The sequence below is a fragment of the Pygocentrus nattereri genome, chromosome 1 (assembly GCF_015220715.1).
Source record: "Pygocentrus nattereri isolate fPygNat1 chromosome 1, fPygNat1.pri, whole genome shotgun sequence".
Classification (NCBI taxonomy): Eukaryota; Metazoa; Chordata; class Actinopteri; order Characiformes; family Serrasalmidae; genus Pygocentrus; species Pygocentrus nattereri.
Window position 1 is genome coordinate 4,677,613 of NC_051211.1, and position 26,427 is coordinate 4,704,039.

Sequence of the window (26,427 nt, forward strand, 5' to 3'; positions counted from 1 at the left end):
TAGTGAACACACACACTAGGGGGCAGTGAGCACACTTGCCCGGAGCGGTGGGCAGCCCTATCCACGGTGCCCGGGGAGCAGTTGGGGGTTAGGTGTCTTGCTCAAGGACACCTCAGTCATGGACTGTCGGCGCTGGGGATCGAACCGGCAACCTTCCGGTCACAGGGCCAGTTCCCTAACCTCCAGCCCACGACTGCCCCAGGTGCTATAGGTGCTATAACCTCAATAGGTGCTATAACCTCTATAGGTGCTATAACCTCAAATGCTCGACCACCACGGGTCTTTAAGTGAGTACGTGGCACAGACAATAACCTTAGATTATTAGACCTGAGAGCTGAGAAATGTGGGTGAACTAAATCAGCCACGTGTGCAGGAGCTGGCCCATACAGTGCTCTATAATTCAATTCAGCTTTATTGTGATTATACAGTACAGGGTAGTACAGTATAATGAAACACTATCGAGCTACTTTTCCAGTGCAGTAATAAAAGATGCATAGTAAACAGTTCAAAGACAAAAGACAGATAAAATGTGCAGTCAGTAGGTTCAGGTGTCGAACATAGACAAGATGTGCATAGGCAAGTGTTACAGGTGTATTGGATGTATAGACAGTTAGTGCATAGTCAGATATTCAAGTGTGTCAGGTATATAGACAGAAATGTGCTGGTGAACTGCAGGACAGTAAATGCAGAAGTACTAGTGGAGTAAACAGTGATCTGTATATAAAGTGTACAGTGCAGGTAGAGAGTAGCAGCATAATGTCCAGGTAACATCTTAAATAAACAGTAACAGTATAAATATATAAATACACTAGAAATAAGGCTTCGTCAGAGATGAAGTGCACAGCAGCTGGTGGAGCTCAGTGTGTAGTGTGCTGGGTGGTCAGGCTGATCATTAACAGTATATCATAGTATTACTATAAGTGAGAGTAAGAATTTTAAACTGGATCCTATCTGCAACAGGAAGCCAAGGAAGAGATTTTAGTACGGGGGTTATGTGGGACCTTCTGTTTGACCTTGTAAGTAGTCTTGCAGCAGCGCTCTGAATAGCCTGCAGACGACCAAGAGCATCATACTCAATTGTAATAGGAATATGTCACTGCTATCGGAACAAAACCTTGTAACTCTATTTTTGTTGTTTATCAGCTTTTGACATAATTTGAAAATACTTGTTGCCTTTTGCATTGTGTCAAAATTTCATGATAAACATACATTAACAACCACCAACCAACAGCGTCCTGTGGGCAGCATCCTGTGCCCACTGATGAAGGACTGACTTTACATCTACAAGGTGGACCGACAAGGTAGGAGTGTCTAATAGAGTGGACAGTGAGTGGACACAGTGTTTAAAAACTCCAGCAGCACCGCTGTGTCTGATGTCAGTGTTACTGCAGTGCTGAGAATGACCCACCACCCAAATAGTACCTGCTCTGTGAGGGTCCATGGGGGTCCTGACCACTGAAGAACAGGGTAACAGAGTATCAGAGAAACAGATGGACTACAATCTGTAACTGTAGAGCTACAAAGTGCAGCTATACAGTAAGTGGAGCTGATAAAGTGGACAGTGAGCGTAGAAATGAGGAGGCTAACTTGAAGAGGTAATCGTTAATCTAAATGAATAAATGAGTCTTGCTGAGCTGAATTCTGTTTACACGGTAATAGAAAACACAGGAACACACACAAAGCTCCTGCATCGATACAATGTTTTTGTTGTTACCAATGACAGCAAATCTTTTCTCCAGTGCAGCTCTTATACATGCACTACTATTGTTTACAAGCCTTAATCTGTCATATGTTAACAATCATCACAAGCAGATTAACGTATCAGTTTGGACAACTAAAGTGACCTTAACGGTTCACTCAACCAGTAATCCTCAATTAACAATTCATTCCCATTCCACACACACAAACCTGAGGACAGCCTACAATTAAACAGCCCACCACATCTCATATAACATGATATCAAGGCAACAACGTTTAAGCAAGTGGCCAAACAAATACAAGCTAGGTAAACATCTCATTGCTAAGTTACAGGAGTAGCAGAAAGTAGAGCCGTAGTCACGACAGAGACCAAGACTAAGATTACGATTTTTTTCCGAAGGGGATAAACTGAAATTTGTTCAGAGTTCAATCTACTTTCATTATCACTGATTATAGACACATACTATTAAAGCATACTTCATATTTTAATATTAGTATTAACATTATATAATACATAGCGGCCTAAATTGTGAATAATTATATTCTGTATAATTATAAGTATAGTATATAATAATTATTCAGTTATATAGTCTTAGTCCAACTTTGGCTTGTAACTTTCGGAAGAAACTGATGGCTGTAACGGGGAGCGAGGAGGTGGATGCATATACAGAGATAAGCGACTTTTATTATGGGCAAATCCAGGGTCATCGTCTAAATGGTCCAGGTTCATGCAACCAACACGGATCGATCGGGGGACAGACATGACAAACCAGAATCAAACAAGGCGAACAGAACAAAGATCAATACATCCAACAATGCAAACACCAAAGACCAGCAAAGACAAGGGGCAAACACAGGGCTTAAATAACTATCAGGGGTGGAGTCATGAAACGAGGGGGCTGGACCAAAACAAACGCACATGGGCTAAACCAAAACACGAACACGGACAGGACTGGGAGGGGCCAATCGTGGCAATGGCGAGGCTCTTCAGCGCCCCCTTTTCTCTTAGACTTATTCAGAATCACCACCTATGTCAACTGTATAAAAACCAAACAACATGAATTCATTTTAATTTTAATTTAATTAATTTAATTTGAGCCGCTGCTCCTCCACGTTGAGAGAAGCCAGTTGAGGTGGTTCGGGCATCTGTTAAGGATGGCCTCTGGACGCTCCCTAGGGAGGTGGTCCAGACATGTCCGACGGGGCAGACCCAGGACACGTTGGAGGGATTATATCTCTCGACTGTCTTGGGAACGCCTCAGTATCCCTCCGGAAGAGCTGGAGGAGGTGGCGGAGGAGAGGGAGGCCTGGGCCTCTTTGCTTAGGACTCGGATAAGTGGTGGAGGATGGATGGATGGATGGATGGATAATTTGAAAAAAAAATATTTCAATTATTAAATGAAAATATAGTAATAATAACATTTCAGTCTGTCCTCAGGAGACGTCAACAAACTGATAACACCCAGTTACGCCATCATGGAAACATCAATAAGATCCTCAGCCAGTGGAACAGATTTATTTAAGCAGGCGGATAAAGGTGTGTTCTATTCTTTTCAGGTCCCCTTTCCCTGAGACCCCAAGCACCACAACGCAAGTAGAAAGTAACAAACGCACCTGTGTCTTATTTGTCGGGACACGCAGGAAGTCTCCCATAATGCTTTGTTTGAAGAGCCCTCCGTGCTCCTTAACCTGTGCGGTCACTGAGGAGTTCACGCCGGCTACAGTGGAGTCGTTGATCTGGCAAAGAACAAGAAACACATGTTACATACTTCATATCAAACTTGCAGTAGAAACTAGCTTCACTGCAATGAGCAATGAGTTAAACCATTTAACACTTTAGATGTACATTCACCAGCCACTTTATTAGGTACACCTTGCTAGTAAAAGGTTGGACCCCCTTTTGCCTTCAGAACTGTCTTAATTCTTCGTGGCAGACTTTCAACAAGGTGTTGGAAACGTTCCTCAGAGATTCTGGTTGGTTATTTGAGTTCCTGCTGCCTTTCTATCATCTGGAACCAGTCTGCCCATTCTCCTCTGACCTCTCACATCAACAAGGCGTTTTCATCCACACAACTGACCGCTCACTGGATATATCCTCTTTTTCGGACTGAAGTAATTAGATTGTGTCACGACCCTAACCCTAACCCCTCCTAGTCCTCCATGTGATTTTGTTTATCTCTGGTCTTGTCCATGTGCTTCCTTGTTTTGATTCTTCCCTGTTCTGCCCCCTTGTTTCCAGACTCCGCCCTTGATTGTTTTCACCTGTGTCTTGTTAAACCTGTGTTCCTCTAACTAGCTCAAAGGATATTTTTGAAAGTAAGAAACTCTTGTTACCTTTTACTGCATTGATGCTTGTTTGCTTTTATTCTAACTACTGCTTTAAACGACGTAAATGAGACTTTTGCCCAGTACCGTTTGTCGCCCAAGACTAAAGATTTCTGCCCTTATTAAGGCCTTTAAATTGTAAAATGTAATTTCAGACTGATTAATATTTTATAAGGACCCACAGACCCCCTGATTTCACCTGCAGTAGGGGCTGGCTGCCTGGCATGGTGAGCCATTCAATATACCAGGAGTAGCCTTTGCAGTCTCCTGTCCTCGTCACGCTCAGCTGGCCCAGATCTGGAATGCCTTGCAAGGCGTACTGCAGGTCTTTGGCGCTGATGTCCACAGCTAGACCTATGACACAAACATGAACACTGCTGTCCACTTTCACTATTTAAATCGCTGACCTTGCAAAGTTTCAATTGAATCTTGAATCTCTGGGCAACGACTCAATGATTCATCAAAGCTCAAATCCCAGAATGATTCCACAAATCAGAATTATTTCTAAATCTCCAGTGATTTCGCAAACCTAACCAGAGGAATGATTTACACAGTAGTGCGACATGGAAGCACTTTTTGTTAAATATGACGTTATGTTCAATTTTAATGGACACTAAGGGGCATAATTTAAGGCAGTGGTACCTTTTTTCTCAAGAGATCATAGCTAATGATAGTCAATACATCACTACTAAGCCTACACCTTAATAAAAAGAGACAACTAAGTCAGTACACCAGGGGTGAGCAAACATACAACATACCTATCACAATATTTCAGTGAGCTTTATCACGATGCTGATGTTTCAGTTTCTGTTCCTAATTGCCTGTATTGTCTAATTTGAGATGATAAGGCCTTTTTTAATCGCCTCATTTAGTCCAAATGCTTTTCCGGCTGCTCTGGACTGCTGGCCAGCTGCCCTCCACTGCATTTCTGAGAGTTAACAGGAGTGAGCTGGTTAGTTTCAGTGTTCTTTAAGCACTGACGAGAAAAACGATATGCTCAGAAAAGTGTAGTGTGACATAATAACGATAAAATATCATCATATTGCGCACCCCTATGTCCATGTGGAACAGCAAAAAACTTCACTGGGTGATGAGACTAATATAGCTAAGTTAAGCACGTATCCAGCCTAAGCAGCTTAAACTTAATAAATAATAATCAAATAAAGTTTTCGCTTAATCATTAAAGGGACACATATTGTGTACTTATTCTTACCATTATTATATTATATTTTCTTATTCTTGAATATTCAAATGTTTCAGATAATACTTTATAGTTTATATGTATACATATTCATTATATTCATTAAAAAAATGAAAATATTCAATATATCGCTGCTGTTGGAGGAAAACCTTGTATCTCCATTTTTGTTCGTTTTTCAGTTTTTGACATAATATGAAAACACCTGTTGATCTTTACATTGTGTGTAAATTTCATGAAGAACGGACCAAAAGAAACGGCTCAAAATGACTTGGAAAGACGTCTGGTTCCATTGACTTACATTGAAAGTAAAGTGTGTTTTTTCCTTCTCCTGTAAAGTTACCATTTTGGAGATATGAGGTTTATATAGTCATAATATCCACATCTAATATAAACCACAGATCATAATTTCCTGAGAGAAAACACGGACAGTTTGCTGACCTTCTACGCGCTGGCCGAAGATCTCTGCGCTGAAGTAGCCACTGAGAGGAGGGCTGGCTCGCTGCGTGCGCGTCACAGTGACAGTGGCGTTGTTCTGGACCAGCACCAGCGCGTCCTCAGTAAAACGGCCTGCTCTCTTTAGGACAGTAAAAAAGGATGAAAACAGTTGCAGCAAGTGAGGCTGTAGTTTTAACACTAACCTTTTCAGCCTGCTTTTCTAATGGAACACATTTAAAAGTTTTAAGAGAAACGTTTTTGTTGGTATTACCTTAATTTAGGTTTGCCTCATTTTTTCCACCAAATTCATCTCAACATTTCTAGTTTTGTCTTCTTTGTAGAATTTTTTTCTAAGATTTCTCTTAAAGACAATGCAAAATTTGTGATCTTCTAAAAATTACAGCAGAGGTTTGGCCACCTCTGACCACCACCCTTCCACAAATGTCAACGCACAGTTATTTTATATTTGATGAACTTAAAAACCAAGGATGAAACCAATAACTGTGGCATGTGTACATGTTTGGAAACCATAGTAGAAGTCAGTACGCAGCGACACCACCTTTGGCAGATATCACAGCTTGTAAACACTTTTTGTATCCGTCCAGAAGTCTTTCCGTTTCACTTTTAGGAATTAATAGTCAGACAAAACATCCACAGATACATACCAAGTGACCCATATCAGATATGCCAGCAAGGCCTGTGCTATAGCACATCAGTAAGGAAAGTGCCGAACACCATTTCGCTGGGCTATTAATAGTGTTTGGTCTGGTAGTGCAGACGTGACGTCTGGTGCCACCTCAGTTTCACTCCTCCCTGCGTGGCCTCCAACTCTCTCAGATCATTTAATTACTTCTATTCACACTTACCTGCAGGAAGCCGACCTCCATTAGAGGGACACCAAAGGCACAGTTATATGGCGAGGCTGTGATCTCGTAACTGACATGCGACGCATTGCTCAGCTTGTGCACGGAGATCCGCTGAAAGAAATGACCAGAATTGGCCAACGCAGGCGGTCTTCTTCTCTGGAGAGCACCTGAAATATGGTGAAATAGGAAATGAAGAAATCTATGATTATAACTATTTAGGCTGCATTGTCACTTAAAGGGCTCATATCATACACTTTTCTTCTATTGTAATTTTTTCAATCCAAAGTTGACACATCAGTTTTGTAGATTTATGTACCAAAAAGTAGCTCTTACATTTTATCCCTTAAAATTATACAGGCTGTTTCGGTTATTGTGCCTTTAAGACTGATATATATATTTATGTAAATAAGCTCTGTTCTGATCGGCTGTCCTGTATTGCACCTCATTCAAAAAGCAATCCAGGCTGAAAAACCCTGACACACTATATTTCCAAAAGTATTCGCTCGTCTGGCTTCATATGGATATAAAATTGAGTGACATCCCGTTCTTAATCCATAGGGTTTAATATGATGTAGGCCCACCCTTTGCAGCTATAACAGCTTCAACTCTTCTGGGAAGGTTTCCCACGAGGGTTAGGAGTGTTTATGAGGATTTTTGACCGTTCTTCCAGAAGCACATTTGTGAGGTCAGACGCTGATGTTGGACGAGAAGGCCTGGCTCACAGTCTCCGCTCTAATTCATCCCAAAGGTGTTCTATGGGGTTGAGGTCAGGACTCTGTGCAGGCCAGTCAAGTTCTTCCACACCAAACTGGCTCATCCGTGTCTTTATGGACCTGTTTTGTGCACTGGTGCTCAGTCATGTTGGAACAGGAAGGGGCCGTCCCCAAACTGTTCCCACAAAGTTGGGAGCATGAAATTGTCCAAAATCTCTTGGTGCTGAAGCATCAAGAGTTCCTTTCACTGGAACTAAGGGGCCGAGCCCAACTCCTGAAAAACAAACCCACACCATGATCCCCCCTCCACCAAACTTTACACTCGGCACAATGCAGTCAGACAAGTACCGTCTCCTGGCAACCGCCAAACCCAGATCATCGGATTTCCAGATGGAGAAGCGTGATTGGTCACTCCAGAGAACACGTCTCCACTGCTCTAGAGTCCAGTGGCGGCGCTTTACACCACTGCATTCCATGCTTTGCATTGCGCTTGGTGATGTAAGCCTTGGATGCAGCTGCTCGGCCATGGAAACCCATTCCATGAAGCTCTCTACGCTGTTCTTGAGCTGATCTGAAGGCCACATGAAGTTTGGAGGTCTGTAGTGATTGACTCTGCAGAAAGTTGGTGACCTCTGCGCACTATGCCCCTCAGCATCCGCTGACCCTGCTCTGTCATTTTACGTGGCTGACCACTTCGTGGCTGAGTTGCTGTCGTTCCCAATCGCTTCCACTTTGTTATAATCCCACTGACAGTCGACTGTGGAATATTTAGTAGTGAGGAAATTTCACGACTGGACTTGTTGCACAGGTGGCGTCCGATCACGGTACAAGCAATCCATACTCAAAAAACCCTTATGCTGTAACTTCAGCATGAATGGGCAGAGCCAAACTGCTGTAGGATGAATAAGTGGAGACATGTAAACATGTTGGTTTTTGTGACATCACTCAAACAGTGAATTCAAAACAGGCTGTTTGACTGTATGAACTGGGGAGTGATTAGTATGTTTTGGCCCCTTAACAATTTTTACATCCTATATTAAACTGTTTTATTTTCAAATGGGTTCTTGCGTCAGACAAGTCCTTTAAGACAGCAGCAATGAAATGAAACGCAAAGTATTTTGATTCACCATTGATGTCAGTCGCGGTGGCTGCTCTGAGCTGAACCGTGTCTATATAGTAATCTCCTGTGTCCCTGTGCAGACGCAGTTCCTGGAGTTTGTAGTTGCTGCCAGCGTAGCGTGTCTGCAGAGCCTCTAAAAGATCCACACACGTGTATTGCCATCTGCAAAGAAAATATTGTGCATCACTGTTTTACTATTTTTGTAAACTTAAATAGATAGTTAATAGCTTTCTAACTGCGCTGAGGTTCAAACTTACACGTCCCCTGACTCAAACACTGGAGAGATTACTGTGTTCTGTGAGTAGGTATATCCTGCACTTGTCTGGTAGATAAACAGCACTTCCAGTCCATTTTGTAGATAGCCTTTATATGCCAAGCAGAGCTAGGACAGAAAAAGAAAGGTAAATATTATCTTGAATTATGCACTTAGACATGTGACCCCAAAAAAGTACTTCAACACTTCAACCACTGGTAAACTTTCTTTAGGCTACTTCACAAAATGTTAATGAGGGGAAATTCTTTTTCTATGCAGAAATGCCGCCGAGTTCTCTGGGCCCAAGCTTATCACAGACGGTCCGAAAGACAGTAAAAATATATGCTGGTCACATGAGTCCATGTTTGATCTTGTTTTTTGGGAAAAGCAGACATTGAGTTCTCCGTGCCAAAGACAGAAAAAAGGTGGAAAAGCCAACATCTGTCATGGTTTGGATACGCACCAGCACCCACAGCATGGGCGACTTGCATATGTGTGAAGCTACCACTGACGCAGAGGCAAATATTAGGATTATAGAAAAATATGTGCTGCATCATACATGGGTGGTGAAGGCTGCACAGAGGACTGTTGGAGTCAGCCTTCCCACCACCATGGACATTTACACCTCCAGATGCAGGAAAAGGGCCACTGGCATCATGAAGGACCCCACTCACCCAGCACACACACTTTTTTTCAGGTAGGAGGCTGCGGAGCATTAAGAATAAAACAACCAGACTGAGGAACAGCTTCTTCCCTGAAGCCGTGAGACTCTTAAACTCCAATTAGACAATCGCTGCAACGGCACTTCATGTCCACTTATTTATCTCTGCTGCTGTACTGAACCAGTGCCCCCACTATATCACCCCTCCACTATATCACCCCTAAACGTGTCACTTTATACATCACCAGTATTAAGATGTACACCTTCGACCTCGTACTCATGCTGCTGTGGTTCATGCTGCTGTTATTTGCACCTTCTATTTATTGTTGATGTTACTTTGGGAGTTAACTGAGTACAATGTTTCCTTTCACCTCATGTACCACATGTGATGCGAATGACAATAAAGCCTCATCTTATCTTATCTTATCTTATCTTATCTTATCTTATCTTATCTTATCTTATCTTATCTTATCTTATCAAAATGACATATTTTCCCGAGAATTCCATGTTTATTTCAGCAGGAAGATGCCAGGCCTCACCCAAGTGCTGGTTGCACCAGTCAAGTATACACTCTTGTTTTGAAATGATCTTATGATACACTCACTGTTCCATACTGCTGAAGAGGCACAGGTTCATAGTTGACTCCAGATGGGGTGACATCATCCCACCTAAACAGAACGGTTGGATTCATCAAAGACCACCGACCGCAGAATGGCTCACTGTCTTCGACTATCGTCCCTCTGTTGCTCAGATCACCTGCAAACTGAGGATGCCAAACATTTAAATTTAAAACATTTCTTTACTTCAAGGTAAGACCACAGCTCCTTGTTTGCTTTATTACAGTCTATAACAGTTCTAAAACCAAAGTTAGGACTCTCAGTAGAAGGTTTCCATTCCCAGTCTTGACGAAACCCCATGCACAGTTTTGCGCTTTCTCTCATTAAGCACACCTGATTCGACTTGTTGAAGCAATTTGTTGGCTGGGTGATGTGTGAAAACACAAAATGTGCATAGAAAAGTTTCATCAGGACGGAGACTGGGAGCCCTCGATGTGGAACGCCTTCAGTGATGCTCTAAATACGCCGCTCTTATTAGACTCTCTACTGTTAAAACATTTACATCTACAGCATTTAGCAGACGCTCTTATCTAGAGTGACTTACAAGAAGCGCTTTGTCTGTCTAGAGAAAGTCTCTTTACTAGTTACCAATAGAGAAAACCAGTCCTGAGCTCAGATACTGCTAGAAACAAAAGTCACTACTCAGAGAAAAAGGAACAGAGAGGAACACAGAACAGTGCAATATAATACACTACGATACACTACAATACACTACAATACACTACGATGCACTACAATACACTACACTACACTACACTACACTATAATACACTACAATACACTACACTACACTACACTACACTATAATACACTACAATACACTACAACACAATACACTACACTACAATACAATACAATACAATACAATACACTACAGTACACTATAATACACTACAATACACTACAACACACTACAATACAATACAATACAACACAATACAACACAATACACTACACTACACTATAATACACTACAATACACTACAACACAATACACTACAGTACACTACACTACAATACAACACAATACACTACACTACAATACAATACAACACAACACAATACACTACACTACAGTACACTATAATACACTACAATACAATACACTACACTACAATAAAATACAAATCAACACAACACAATACACTACACTACAGTACACTATAATACATTACACTACACTACACTACAATACAATACAATACAACACAATACACTACACTACAATACAATATAAAACAACACAATACACTACACTACAGTACCCTATAATACACTACACTACAATACACTGCACTACAATACATTACACTACAATATAATACAATACACTACAATACAATACACTACAATACACTACACTACACTACAATACACTACACTACACTACAATACAATATAAAACAACACAATACACTACACTACAATACATTACACTACAATACACTACAATACACTACACTACACTACAATACAATACAATACACTACACTACACTACACTACACTACAATACATTACAATCAGTACTTAATTCAGTGCTTATTTAAGTGCTTAAAACTCTGAGGCTGGAGGCCCATGTACAAAATAAGGCAGTAAGGATTGGTGTTTAATCATGATTATGTCACCCTTACCCCTTTGTAAGCACTCTCATAGTCTCTGAAATATTTCACTTCCGAATTCTCCACACTGAGAAGCTCCTGTGGACATTTGGCAGACACCATTTCACCCAGTGCAGACAGAACCTGTAGATGAAAACAGTGTCAACAATATTTCACAAGACAAAGTAAGTGGCTAAAAAAATCAGACATTTATCGGAAAATTGCTTGCAAGCTGATGTAAGTGGTACCCGATGAAGAAGATTTGCTGTTATAAACATTCTCTTTGCTACAGAAGTGAGTCAGAAGGATTTCTTCAGCACATCTGGAGAACGATTGCTGATGTTCACACCTGAGTCTCTGAAGCTTGGTAAGGCAGAGGGCTGGATGGAATGCCTCCCCACAGCAGAGTAAAGGAGTTCAGGTCAGCTCTTCCTTTCCTGAGCTCTCTGACTGTGATGTTTACACCTGGCAAGTTTGTCCAGTAGTGAAGGTCATCAAAGTCACCTGACAGGGAGACAGTAGCAATAAAATGGTTTATTGTATGAAAAACACTGTTTCTGAATTCATTTATTAAGCCACTTCTCCCTCAGGGTCGTGGGGGGTGCTGGTGCCTATTCCAGCAGTCATTAGGCTGAAGGCAGGATACACCCTGGACAGGTCACCAGTCCATTACAGGGCAGACAGACACAATCATGCTCACACCTAGGGGCAATTTAGCATGTCCAATTAGCATCACTGCATGTCTTTGGACTGTGGGAGGAAACTGGAGCACATTTGAGGGCAATTTACTCCCATTTATAACTTCACCCTCAATGTTTTCTTAATAATTGTCCAGACTGCATGTCAGAACCCCACACAGACACAGGGACAACATGCAAACTCCACACAGAGAGGACCCCGGTCACCCGGCTGGGGAATCGAACCCAGGCCCTCCTCGCTGTGAGGCGACAGCACCACCCACCGCACCACTGTGCCGCCCTGTTCTGAACTCGAAACGTTTACATTTTATAATTGATTGCATTTTCTGATTAAGCTTGTGAACCAAAATACTTGTTTCTAAAGGTGTTACAACAGGGGATTTTTAGACATTACACACACACACGATCTAAACCGCTTATCCTTCTGGGTTGCGGGGGGTGATGAAGCCTATCCCAGCGGTCATTGGGCAGAAGGCAGGAAACACAGTGGACAGGTTGACAGTCTATTGCAGGGCAGTCAGACAGACATATACATTCACCCTCACTTAGGACAATTTAGTGTGTCCAGTTGGCCTGACTGCATGACTTTGGCCTGTGGGTGGACACTGGAGCACTGCAAACTCCACACAGAAAGGTCCCTGGTCGTCCGACCGGGAACGAAACTCAAGCTGGAATTTTTTCTGATTTAAAAAAAATGTCTTCATAATTAATTGGTTAAAACATTAATAAAATCAATCAGTGTGGTTTTGTGTGAAATGCACCGTTCTAGAGAAACTTACAGAGCCAGAACTGCTATAGTAGTGGTGATAGAAACCAGACATCTGCAAAGTTTCATGCCTCTAAAGGCTCCCTTACAAAAATGGTTATCAATATGCTGTCTGATGTGTGAGACACAGTTTTATTATAATTCTGACAAGACTTTGGTCAAAATCGTATGACATATTATGGCATCCCAGCACTAACTGAGCTGCTGTAGGAGTGTGGGAGGTGTAGCCATGCAAAGAAGGTCTGGGGAGGTGCCACGCTCGTGGTAGAAGAGGCATTCATTGTTACGTTTCTGATGCTTGTTTGTAAGGAAATGAATCAAATCACTCTGAATGACTCTGTTTACGTCTCAACCATCAAATTATACCGACACAATTAGTGGATCATACAAGCTAGAAATACTGTGCGCTTTGTGTGGCCATCGTTAAATAAAACGACCTGAGTCGTCGCAGCGGTGATAGATTCTCTTACCTCTGTTAGAAATGAAAGTGATATTGTACTCCGTCAGAGTGTCCAGATCCTGCTTTGTGACCGTGACTGTGTCTGGTTTAATGGTCCATAGAGCATTCAGCTCAGCCTCCACCGCCTGTGCAGGTGCACTGACGGGGATTAGCCCTGTGGAGGGACACAGGATCGTATTGCTTGTGTTAGCACAATATGGGAATACGGTACTTTTGATAAAGAAACTGGATGCTGACTTCAAACAAACAGGGATTAGAAGTACTTCCAGACCAATGCTAAACAGAGAATGGAACGCTGAAAGAACGGAACCTGTTCTCTGGGCTCCATAGCTGAGGGTGTAGTAGGTATTATCACAGGTGCCCACTGAAAAGCAGTCACTGCTGATTGTCACAGACTGCAACTCCTGGACAGGAATAGCTGGGCTCCAGCCCTCGAAATGAAGCACCTGAAAGCACAATGAGCGGCAGATCTTAAAACACACTAGAACAAATGAGCACACACACACCTCTTAAATTATCCATCCATCCATCCATCCATCCATCCATCCATCCATCCATCCATCCATCCATCCATTATCTTCCGCTTCTCCGGGGTTCGGGTCATGGGGGCAACATCCTAAGCAATGAGGCCCAGACCTCCCTTTCCCCAGCCACTTCCACTAGCTCTCCAAAGGGGATTCCGAGGTGCTCCCAGGCCAGCTGGGCAATATAGTCACGCCAGCGTGTCCTGGGTCTTCCCCGGGGTCTCCTCCCAGGTGGACTTGCCTGTGACACCTCCCGAGGGAGGCGTCCAGGAGGCATCCTAACCAGATGCCCGAACCACCTCAGCTGGCACCTCTCGACGTGGAGAAGCAGCGGCTCTACTCCGAGTCCCTCCCGGATGACTGAACTTCTCACCCTATCTCTAAGGGAGAGTCCAGACACCCTGCAGAGGAAACTCATTTCGGCCGCTTGTATTCGCGATCTCATTCTTTCGGTCATTACCCAAAGCTCATGACCATAGGTCATGACCTCTTAAATTATATTACTAAAAAAATAAAAATATATTTTGCATGAATATGTATAAAACGATTCTAAAATCATGCTAGTCTTTTACAACTTTATAGGTTTATAACTAATTAACAGGAAGCAGTAAAGCGTGAATGTTAGATGTGTTCAGAATAATGAATAGCACTATATAAGAAAACAAAATTATTAAGAAACCATTGAGGATGAAGTTATAAATGGGAGTAAATTGCCCTCAAATGTGCTCCGTTTTCGTCCCACAGTCCAAAGACATGCAGTGATGCTGACTGGACATGCTAAATTGCCCCTAGGTGTGTGTGTATGTCTGTCTGTCTGTCTGCCCTGTGATGGACTGGTGACCTGTCCAGGGTGTATCCTGCCTTCCACCTGATTACTGCTGGGATAGGCTCCAGCTCCACCCTGCGACCCAGAAGGATAAGCGGCTTGGAAGATGTGTGTGTGCACATATGTATGTGTGTGTGTGTGTGCAAGTTTAATGTTGCATTCTTCTGTAAGTTTCTATTTATTTACAGTTTAACATGTTGGAAAAAATAAAACATTGTCAGAGGCAAATTTTTATGTTTTATCTGATACTTTTTTAATCCCACAAATGGCAAAACTCCACCTCCACATTTAACCCATCCATGAAGTGAAACACCACATACACACTAGTGAATACACACACACTAGGAGGCAGTGAGCACACTTGCCCGGAGCGGTGGGCAGCCCTATCCACGGCACCCAGGGAGCAATTGGGGGTTAGGTGTCTTGCTCAAGGACACCTCAGTCATGGACTGTTGGCCCTGGGGATTGAACCGGCAACCTTCTGGTCACAGGGCCAGATCCCTAACCTCCAGCCCACGACTGCCCCAAACACTCCAAATGTTATTATGGAATAAAATAACAGCAATTATTAAAGATATAAATATAACAATGTGATTCCAGGCTCAAACTTTTGAACCCTAGTGTAACTTTTTTATTTGTGATGTGCTGATTTGAGGCTTTAGAGCACTTTACTCAATGTAGGTTGCTGTTTTACGTTCATGTACTGTACATATATGACAAACCTGTTTCTCATCCAGAACGTCGTAGCTGGCTTGTATGACCTGCTTCTCATTAACAGCTTCTTGAGTCTGCTGTGCGGTGAAGGGGCTTCTTTCTTTAAAAAATCCCACATCAATCGAGGCTGTCATCGTGTACTGCTGGAGCAGGACTTCAACATAGTACCTGCATAGACATGTGTGAGGAAAGTAGTTAATCAGGGCGACAAATAAGAGACATACAGTACTGTATAAAAGTGTTGGGCCACCCGAGGGAAGTGTATTTAGAGCTACTCTGAGGAGTCAGTGTTTTGCTCAGACTTCATTTAGTATTTACCATAATCGTCCAGTACCTAGATGAACTAATCAAAGTTGTATTCAGCTGAAAGTTCAATTACTTTGATCAATTCAAAATCACTTTATTCACCACCTCTGTATGGAAATCTGAGTGGGTAAGCTCCTTCATGAGGCTAATCAGCTTAATCAATTTTCAATTAAGTTTAATAACTTCTATCAGTCTCTCATTAAGTTAAATCAGTTCAATCAAAACTAAGGTAGATCCATTTACTCATTTCATTGTGTTTAAACAGTTGAATTAAGTCAGTTTAATCAAACCTTCATTAAGTTAAATCAGTTTAATCCATCCTTTTTAAAATTGAATCAGTTTAAGCGAAGCTTCATTAAGGTGAATCATTGAAATCCATCCTTTTTTAAACTGAATCAGTTTAATCGAAGCTTCATTAAGGTGAATCATTGAAATCCATCCTTTTTTAAATTGAATCAGTTTAATCGAAGCTTCATTAAGGTGAATCATTCAAATCAAACCTTCTTTGAATTGAATCAGTTTAATCGAAGCTTCATTAAGGTGAATCATTCAAATCCATCCTTTTTTAAATTTAATCAGTTTAATCGAAGCTTCATTAAGGTGAATCATTCAAATCCATCCTTTTTTAAATTGAATCAGTTTAATCAAAGCTTCATTAAGGTGAATCATTCAAATCCATCCTTTTTTAAATTGAATCAGTTTAATCAAAGCTTCATTAAAGTGAATAATTAAAATCAAACCTTCTTTAAATTGAATCAGTTTAATTATTTGGCAGATACTCTTATCCAGAGTGACTTACAATTGATCATTTTTTCACACAGGTAGGTAAAGGTAGTGTTAGGAGTCTTGCCCAAGGACTCTTATTCTTATAGTGTAGGGTGCTTGCCCTGGTGGGGGGTTGAACCCCAGTCTACAGTGTAGAAGGCAGAAGTGTTAACATCTACACTAACCAACCACAACCAAAGCTTCATTAGGGTAAATCATTAAAATCCCTCCTTCTTTAAACTGAATCAGTTTAATTCTTCATTGTGTTAAATCAGGTGTGCTGCTGGTGGAACTAAACAAATCCACACAATAGCTAGAACAGCATAGAGAAGAGGAACCAAACTTATGATCCTCTATCCAGCGCACTGCATAACAAAAGCTTTTCTGGTTTCTTTCTTGTTATCGTTAATTGCACAAGAATTTCTCATATTTTATAACTGTTAAATTGTATTTCTAACAAATTCACAGCTTTTTGAAGGCACTCACTGTCCTGGTAAACACAGTGGCCTGAGACTTTTGCACAGTACTGTACATTTTACATCATGAGTTCAAAAGTGCTGAATACAGTATGTGGAGTCACACTTACGCCTTTCCTTTCTCCAGGTGCATGACTTTAGACCTCTGGGTAGAACTGGTGTTGTAACTGTAGCCCCAATGATCCAGATATGCAATCTTGACCTAAATCACATAACTGAGTTGTAATTATCAAACGGTGCGAATTTAGCATTAAAAATAGATTGTAAGCACTTTAGGCATGAAGGTATGATGTAACCCCTTAAATTCTCAGGCTTTTTACACACTGAGGCTTTTTATTCAGTAACTGCATGAACTCCAATGCAAACTATTCTTAGGCTTTAGAAGTATGTAATAAAACTTGGGGCCGGCTGGTGGGCTCTGGCCATTTAAAGGGTCAACACTGTAATCAATAGTAAGCAGGATGCAATGAGGAACGTCTGATTTCTCCCCACATTATAAAATACAGTGGGTTTGTTGAAGTGCCTGTGCATTACCTTGTCCTGAGGTCGACCAGTCGTACTGAAATACAGCTGAAATCGGTAACTTCCTTTGATTAAGAAATAGTAGTTGTCGGTCTCCGTGGGAACAAAGAAGCCACTTAATCGAGCCACGAGGTATTGAATTTCACCGGGCCACTCGTAGGACAGAGAGTCCACCCACTGGACAGAGTAACCAGGCTGACTGGAGTTATAGGCCAGAACATCCTCAAGATACCGCACATTGGTGTTGATCCACGTTTCCATTTTGATACCTCTGCCACCTTCAAACATGACACAGACTGAGCTCAGCGACTGTTCGGATGTAGATTATGGAAACAATTCATATAGAAATTATATCAGATGTAACTATTATAACTATTGTATTACAGAAAATTCAGGGGTTTTCCTCAGAGGTGAAAATATTATATCCCAATACTTTGTGAGTTACTCAATGAAACTGAGGGAAATTATTCTACGTTGAAATTCTGTACTGACAGGTTCAAATCTGCAGCAATGCCTTCTTCGGTGCCATTTGCCATTTTTGGGTCCATGCATGTTTGCAAATGCTAATGTGGTATGGATAAAAAGTTTCTGCATGTTTCGTGAAATTTCTCAGTTTGTTTCAACAAGTTATGAGTGACACTAATAATAACTGTGTCTCTTCAGGGATAAACCTCAGCAGATTCAGATCTGTTTGACACAGCTCAGTGTAGCTTATGATTAACACTGATATCAGCCGGATGACAGGCTCTTTCACAAGCATCAAATCACAGATCAGATCACTGCCCACTACCACACTGTCATGCTTCACTGGGCACGCTGCTGCCCTCTGACGCAGTGCCTGCCTACCGGACAACAGCGCCGCTAATGTGGGAGAGGTCAGGTGAAGTTGTACCTGGAAAGACTGTCTTGTTGCTCCAGTCGTACTCCGGAGTCCTGCAGGTGATTGTCTCGTCCGTCAGACTCTGTACCTCGCATTTACGACCTCACAAAAACAAAGGGTTATGTACTGTAAATGCGCAGGGGTTAATGAGTGAAGGTGACGTCCGTCACTAAAGCACAGGTTAGTGTGCAGTGCAGTTTTTTTCAGGTAGAAGGCAAACAATATTAAAGAGCTAGTATTAGTAATTAATAAACCATTAAAAACCATTAAAACTAAATAAGCATTAACAATATGTACAAACACATGAATAAATGTAGAGGACAAACTGTACGTACGTATATATGTAAATACACACACACACACACACACACACACACACACACACACACACACACACACACACATACACACACACTAAATAAAGCAAAGGTTTTGCTGTTTTGATGGATTTGTACATTTCTCATTATGTTCAAGCTATAATATTCAATTTATTTGTGAGGAATTTTGAATGAAGTTTAATTTGTCTAAGGCCACTTTATTAGGTCCTATTTATTAGGTAACAGGTAGCTAATCAGCCAATCACACGGCTGCAACTCACTGCATTTAGGCCTGTAGAGGTGGTCAAGACAACTTGCTGAAGTGCAGACCGAGCATCAGAACGGGGAAGAAAGGGGATTTAAGGGGCTTTGAACGTGGCGTGGTTGTTGGTGCCAGACGGGCTGGTCTGAGTATTTCAGAAACTGCTGATCTGCTGGGATTTTCACGCTCAACCATCTCTAGGGTTCACAGAGAACGGTCAAAAAAGAGGAAATATCCAGTGAGCGGTCAGTTGCGTGGATGAAAATGCCTTGTTGATGTGAGAGGTCAGAGGAGAATGGGCAGACTGGTTCCAGATGATAGAAAGGCAACAGGAACTCAAATAACCAACCAAAATCTCTGAGGAACGTTTCCAACACCTTGTTGAAAGTGTGGCATGAAGAATTAAGGCAGTTCTGAAGGCAAAATTAGGGGTCCAACAATTATTCGATCTAAAATTATTATATCTAAAATCTATTACCAAATTAGTTGGCAACTAATTTAGTAGTCGATTAGTTGGTGACATCATTAAACGTCTTTCTCGCACTCACTAGGAACGTTTTGACAGTGCCGCTCACCGGAGAGTGAACAACACGGCGGCTCACTGTGAAGAAGATTCAGCTCGGCAAGATACGCCGCATCCCAAACCACACTAAACCACACTAAACAGCGCATGCACCATTAGAAGTACACTCATTAGTGCGTGGTTTGGGACGCGGCGATAGTTGTGCTAGTGAGCAAGTTAATTGGCTAATGTTCGTGTTAAACTCCGTCCTACTTCATGTTCTGAACTGAGCTGTAACTTTTTCTGTTTCGAACTGCATGTTCTCTGGAATAATGAATGGAGCTGGAACAGGGAAGCAAGGAAATATTATTCACAGCGACCCTGTTCACTTTTCAGGTGATAATTGCATCGCCGTCTTAAATGAAAGGAAAACGGATATAATGTTGTTATATTTTCTTGCTGCTATTTTGCACATCCTTGGTTTGCGCATTCTTGGTTGGAAAAACATATTGGAGTTTTATTTTTTTATCTTTTTGTCATGACTGGCCCCTCCCAGTTATCCTTATGCTTGTGTTTTGGTCTTCCATGTGTTTTTTGTTTACGTGTCAATGTGCTTTCATTTATCTTCCCAGTCCGGCCCCCTTGTTTTCAATCTCTGCCCCTGACTGTTGCCGCCTGTGTTTTCCCTGTGTGTCCCGTTATCCCTTGTTATCCCTGTTGTATTTAAGCCCTGTGTTTTTCCTAGTAGAGTTAAATGTTCACTGTTTTAAGGACAAGTTGGGATAAAATAGCTGGACGATACATTTCTATCTTGATCTTTTCTATTCTTAAACAAAATGAGTACATTACCACAAAGCAGTAATATTTCATTTTCAAATTACCTCCCACTAATACTTCGGCTGGACGGTCTGTCTTATCAAAGTAGTGTCCATGAATTGTTAGCAATGTGCCTCCAAGCGTACTGCCCTCAGAAGGGGACACTCCAGTGACCTCTGCAATAAAATTAAAAATGATCATTAGAGCTGCCCAACAGCCTTTTCCTTCACATAGTGATCCATGTGGTACTTCATTCATGCTTCATGTTGAATTCACTGTAATACCTGCATAGGTTTGGAACATTGAGATCTTGTTCAGTGCTGATACGCTGTAGACCTGAAAATCTGGCAGGCTCCTATAAGACATGAAAATATAAAATATGACATATGAAACTTTTAATATACAATTTGGGACAATATACAAAGTTGGGACAGAATGTTTTTAATTCTAATAAAAAGCCAAAGCAGCGTATTGGTAGTAGTAAATTCTGTCTGACCTGTATTCTATTTAACACAGTAGAAACACTGTATTCTATGTTTTACCCTCTTAAATTATTACCATTTTATGTAAAAAATATGCTTATGAATGTAATGCTTCCAAAATAGTTGAGACAGTTTTAACAGCACTTAATAATTTAATGGGAACTGAAGACACAAACTCATCCAATACAGAGCCTTTGTTGTTATACTCTGCTTCACCATGTGCCACATCATTTTGAACCCCTTTAACCTCTTATGCTCGTGGGTATACTTTGGTTTGTCCACCTGAATTTACGTGACCAAATCGTGAGACACATTATTCAGTAACTGCGTGAAATAAATGCATTTTTATTTTATTTATTTAGTTTTTTTTGGTAAAAGTTCTCCTCAAATTAACAGAGTGTGTTTTATGATCTCCACATGTCACTGTACGCTTACAAAAACTGCTGAGAGCCAAAAATCTCCGACGCTCTTTGTGTTATTTTATAAAAGTGATGTTTCCAGAGCAGATCACTGAAGAGACGCCGTCTGTTTATAGTTTAGAGCCCAGATTTGGGGAAAAACGGGTCGACTTTCAGTAGAAAAACAAAGTTCAGCTTCTTTTATTATAAGGGTTTAAAATGACATCACCGTCTATTAGACTGGAGAGAAGAGCTACAGCCTCACACGACGCCCAGCTTCTGAATGGAGCTTATGGAATATGAAAGTTATGGAGAACATGACGGAGTGCGTTTTGGAATCACTGGTGGTCTCAAAGAGTTAAAGAGGTTAAAATCCCAGGCTTCTTACATAGTAAAGCTTATCTTTCAGTAACTACAGGGATGTCAGTGCAAACTGGCTGAGCTATTCTTGCTATAGAAGTGTGTAATAAAACACTCCGGTGAGCCCTGGTCATTTAGGGGTTAATGCGAGACAGGCAGGCCAGTCTAGCTCCCACACTCATTAATTATGCAGCTGTGCTGTTGTAACACTTGCAGTGGCTTGGTGCTGTAATGTTTATGGATATGAATATATTGCCACAAAACTATATATACATCATTCAGCGCACAGCATGACAGACACTAGATTTTGAACTTTACACTGGCAACAATCAGGATGGCCCTTTTCTTCTTTGACCCGGAAAACACGACACCCATTATTTCCATAATCAGTCTGAGAGTTTGACTCTTCAGACCTTAATAAACATTTCAACTGTGAATCAATCCATTTCAGATGAACTTGAGCCCAGAAAAATGAGAGGTTTCTGGACATTGTTAACATCTGGCTTAAATATCTTCTCTATGTGATATCGTCACTTAAATTGAGGTAAAATTGGACGTGGACTTGCTTTTCTTTACTTTCCACATCTCAACTGTTTGGAATTGAGGTTTGTATAACAGACATACGAATGTTTCAGCAAGTATGGAACTTTACTGACCTGCCAAATTCACCATCTATAATGTAGCTGAAGTTATGATGTCCTAGTGGAGACACAAAGAACGTTATCTTCGCCGTACATTACGTTACACATCAGGTCTTCAGTTGAATTTATTGCTGCCAGAAATGAATGAACCATCTCCTCACCCACATACGTTCCAGTCATTTTACAGCTCATGGATCCCCAGTCACTGTACATGTAGTCTAACCTCAAGCCGTACCTGATGAAGAAAGGAAGCACATGATGAGCCCTGAAAATATGCTTGTTCAGTCCTTTAAACTAAAGCGATGTCCACTCACAGTTCGTCTGAGTTGGGCTTCAGGAGAACACACGGCATTCCTCCCATGTATGCTCTGCAGCAGGGAAAGCATTATGAAAGCTTGTTAATAATAATATTAATGCACCGTTAAATTAACAGAATAACAGTTTAATTATGCCATTATTTTAAAAATCGTACATAAGAGAAAGTGCCACATGTGTGAAAACAGACTGGTATGTTTAATAAATAACCTGAAATATCTACAGCCATTTATGCAAAAGTTTGAACCCAAATTATAATACACAAATATGAGTTAAACCTATAAAACATAGCATATAAAATGTTCCATATCTTTTGCACAGAGCCCATTTTATGTTTTATTTGTTTCAAATTTGTTAAAAAATGTAAATATACAGTAAAAGTGTATTAAAATGTGCGAAGAGTGCTGTCTGTAGAGGACGTGTTCACTTATTTTCATTAAGAAAATAAAAAAAAACATGAAATGTGACCAAACGTCTGCCTACAACTGGAAGAAGAGTGGCTTTTAATTCCAATCAGGAGGGAATATCAGTCCTTTTTTCGCTCCTTTTTTTCTAAATAAAGACTTTCACAGCACTTTCTCGGCTAAAAATTCCGATAATCATTGTATTATTTTAGTTTAATGTCATTTCCATGCATGATGGTCATTTTCTTCATAACATCAGTAGTAGTAAGCTGATGTCTCGGTAGCTAGCCACCTAAACTTCTCATTCTAATTTAAATGGACCATAAAGGCATCATTTAAGGTGGAACAGGAAAATCAGAACGAGAATCTGGTGAATATCTGACCTCAGCTTCATATCACTGAAGAATTAGGGGGGGTGATAATAAATAACTGCCCCCCTCTTTGAAGGCGTATGATCCCTAAATGTAACTGAAGCCCAGCAGTGAGGAGCTGAACTTTCCCCTCCTCTGCTGTCCCTGCAAAAGGGCCGGGGTCGCCCACAGAGCAGCGCCAGTAGCTGTTAATGAAGTGACGCTCTTTTTATTTGAGGGTCTCATTTCAGAGGGAAGATCTCAACTGCTACTCCTTGTAACTCAAGAAAGAAGGTGACGCTCGAAAACGAGGGTAGGAGTGAAAGTAAGAAATGGGATTAGGCCCAAAGTGTTGAAAATGTCAGTACCTCACAAACCGCACATTCCTGCCATTGGGGCTTGCTCCGGTGCTGCTGCTGTAAACATCAGTCATAATTCTCCCTTGAAGTGTCACCAGAGTGCCTGCACATTTGACAGAAGAGAATAAACTGTGAATGCATGTGTCAGTGTAAGATATTAAAGGGCCCATGTTTCTTGTACTCTATTTTTTTGCCTGCTTTTGTCCATTTACTTCACCATTTTCACACCTCTCTTTATCCTTTAGGGCACAATTTCCCAATCCTCATCCCGGAGGACCCCCTGTCCTGCACATTCCCTGCTCTAACACAACCACTTCTGCTGAGAGAGGGCTTCTTAATGAGCTGATGAGTTGGATCAGGTGTGCCAGGAGCAGAAAAACTAAAATGTACATTACAGGAGGTGCTCTAGAACCAGGGCTGAGAACCTGTGCCTTAGAATGAAACCGGCTGTTTTTGTTACTGCACCTTTAAGACTGATGTAAATGAGCTCTGTTCTGTTTGGCTACCCTGCACTGTGCCTCATTCAGAAAGCAGTCCAGGCTAAAAAAAACCCCAAGTGTGAATGTGTGGGGCCAAACCTCACTAGGTTGAGTAGTCAGGTATTGATAAATAACCTGGTTAATGTGACAGCACAAAACTTTATACTCAAAATGGGCTGTTCCAGCTTTGCTCTCATATATCTACTTTATGGACTGGGGAGTAAATGTTATGCTTTGAAACATTAACACTTTTATGTACTATACAGTCCTGTGCGGAGGTTTTAGGCATCTAAGCAAATTTTTAACCAGTTGACCTCCGCAGTGAGTTTATCACAATATACATTAGAATAAAGTCGTATTCATAATTCAAATAAACAGAAAAACAATAAAAAGTAACGAGAATTTCTCGGGTCCATATTTTTCCTGGACACCTTCACAGCCGCCACAGAGACTCGTTAATATCATCAATGACATCATGAGCTCAATTTACTGAGCACTGATTGGTCAAACCAGGAGCTGCTTTTTAACTACATATAATACTGGACTTCCTCGAGGAGGAGAGGCTTGGAGATGGGTAAACAAACACACCAACATCCAGAACATCACTAGTTATTATATATGTGTATATAAAATCATTATTAATATTCTATAAATTTAGTTTATTCAAAGATTAACACTTTTCTCAGCAAATAAACACAAACTGCACAAATAAATAGATTTTGAAAATGTGTCTTGGGTGCCTGAGACTTTCACACAGTGCTGTATTTACCTCTTTTATTTGCAAAATAAAAAGCGGTAAATAGAAAAGTTCTAATGATATTGGCCATAAGTCCATTATAGTATTACATATGAAATAAGAATAGAATGGGATAATTTGCACCTGGCAGGCCGGTTAGAGGTGTGGTTTTGTGGATGGAGGGCGTGTTGTACCATCGAGTCTGAGAAGGAGCAACATGCATGTGTTAACATCAATCACAAATGTGTGTTACAAGGTAAAAGGCAAAGCGATTAGCTTCAGCTCTGGATAAAACCCATAACAATCACACTTACATAGAATGTGCACCAGTAATACCATTTCATTCCCCAACACACACTACTAGCAGGAATGGGAACGCCATCCACTTTGACGTGGACCTCATAGTCATCCTCAGGCATCGCTCTGGAAAAGACAGAGGTGCACCTTTAACAAGTATTCCGCATTTAATTTATAGTGTAATGAATTTCACTGTGATAAACTAAAAAATAGTGGTTTATATTTACATGAATTTAAATATTCAATTGGTTGAATATGAATTGAATATTCATATTACATCTGAACAAATTGCTGATGGGGGGTAAAACTGGTCTAGGTAAAAGTTGTAGCAGGATAGTTGTTTTTAACAGTGTATTACCACCTGAGCACCTCAGATGTGGCACCAATATAACATCACAATACTTCAAAGAATTTTTCAGCAAAAAAAATATATAATTCAAGAATTCCACTGAACAAAATTTTAGTTTAGCACTGGATACTTGAGGCAAACCAACCAAACCACCCTCAGGTGTTCATTAAGGTGGCATCAGTTTGTCTATGAAAACAACACTGCACCTCTAGCTGAACACACTAGTGAAATGGAGTTATGACATAACAGAAGTTTGAGGAAAGACCACACCTAAACTTCTCCTACTTAATACCAGTCCTTTGCTCCTAGTACTCATGACGAATTTCGTACCCCACCTCCTCCCCTTTATCCTCAACCTTGTCCACGTCTGCAACTGATCTTTAATGGGACGTGGGGGGGGGGGGGGATTGGTTGGACTTCTTGTGACCCACAGAAGCTGCACTGAACTCTAGCCCAAAGTTCCTCAGAGTTCCCCCCTCTCATTACCTCACTTACCAAGGTGTGGTCTGCATTCGCAAGAAAACAGTCAATGCTGTCAAACGCTGAAATGAGATTCTCAGAGTGAGAGCTCCCCACATGCGAAACTGGAAACGTTAAAAGCTCAAACAAGCTGACACAATTCAAATGTTTGTTATCATTCTGCAATATTCTGTATGTAACAATTTTTATAGTATATGTCATCAGATCTTCATGCATTATATTGCCAAAAATATTGGCTCGTCTGTCTTCACACGCATATGAACTTGAGTGAGATCCCATTTTTAATCCATAGGGTTTAATATGATGTTGGCTCACCCTCTGCAGCTACAAACAGCTTCAACTTTTCTGGGAAGGCTTTCCACAAGGGTTAGGAGTGTTTATGGGAATTTTTGACCGTTCTACCAGAAGCACATTTGTGAGGTCAGACACTGATGTTGGACGAGAAGGCCTGGCT

General features: G+C 41.1%; 1 protein-coding gene across 1 annotated transcript in view; it reads right to left on the reverse strand.

Annotated features, from left to right (window-relative positions):
- Positions 1-26,427, reverse strand: part of LOC108441691 (PKHD1 like 1) — a 100,326-nt gene that overhangs the window by 70,408 nt on the left and 3,491 nt on the right. Inside the window, exons 4-26 of the mRNA XM_037542782.1 lie at positions 25,162-25,270; positions 24,992-25,049; positions 23,642-23,735; positions 22,519-22,572; positions 22,366-22,439; positions 22,220-22,262; positions 20,608-20,678; positions 20,389-20,499; positions 18,439-18,528; positions 17,559-17,824; positions 17,135-17,226; positions 15,486-15,645; positions 13,724-13,859; positions 13,424-13,567; positions 11,839-11,993; positions 11,523-11,633; positions 9,877-10,035; positions 8,616-8,740; positions 8,366-8,520; positions 6,526-6,692; positions 5,663-5,798; positions 4,223-4,377; positions 3,309-3,435 (exon numbers count right to left, since the gene is read on the reverse strand). Of these exons, the coding sequence (XP_037398679.1) occupies positions 3,309-3,435; positions 4,223-4,377; positions 5,663-5,798; positions 6,526-6,692; positions 8,366-8,520; positions 8,616-8,740; positions 9,877-10,035; positions 11,523-11,633; positions 11,839-11,993; positions 13,424-13,567; positions 13,724-13,859; positions 15,486-15,645; positions 17,135-17,226; positions 17,559-17,824; positions 18,439-18,528; positions 20,389-20,499; positions 20,608-20,678; positions 22,220-22,262; positions 22,366-22,439; positions 22,519-22,572; positions 23,642-23,735; positions 24,992-25,049; positions 25,162-25,270 (2,792 nt within the window). The remainder of the gene's footprint in view (positions 1-3,308; positions 3,436-4,222; positions 4,378-5,662; positions 5,799-6,525; positions 6,693-8,365; positions 8,521-8,615; positions 8,741-9,876; positions 10,036-11,522; positions 11,634-11,838; positions 11,994-13,423; positions 13,568-13,723; positions 13,860-15,485; positions 15,646-17,134; positions 17,227-17,558; positions 17,825-18,438; positions 18,529-20,388; positions 20,500-20,607; positions 20,679-22,219; positions 22,263-22,365; positions 22,440-22,518; positions 22,573-23,641; positions 23,736-24,991; positions 25,050-25,161; positions 25,271-26,427) is intronic.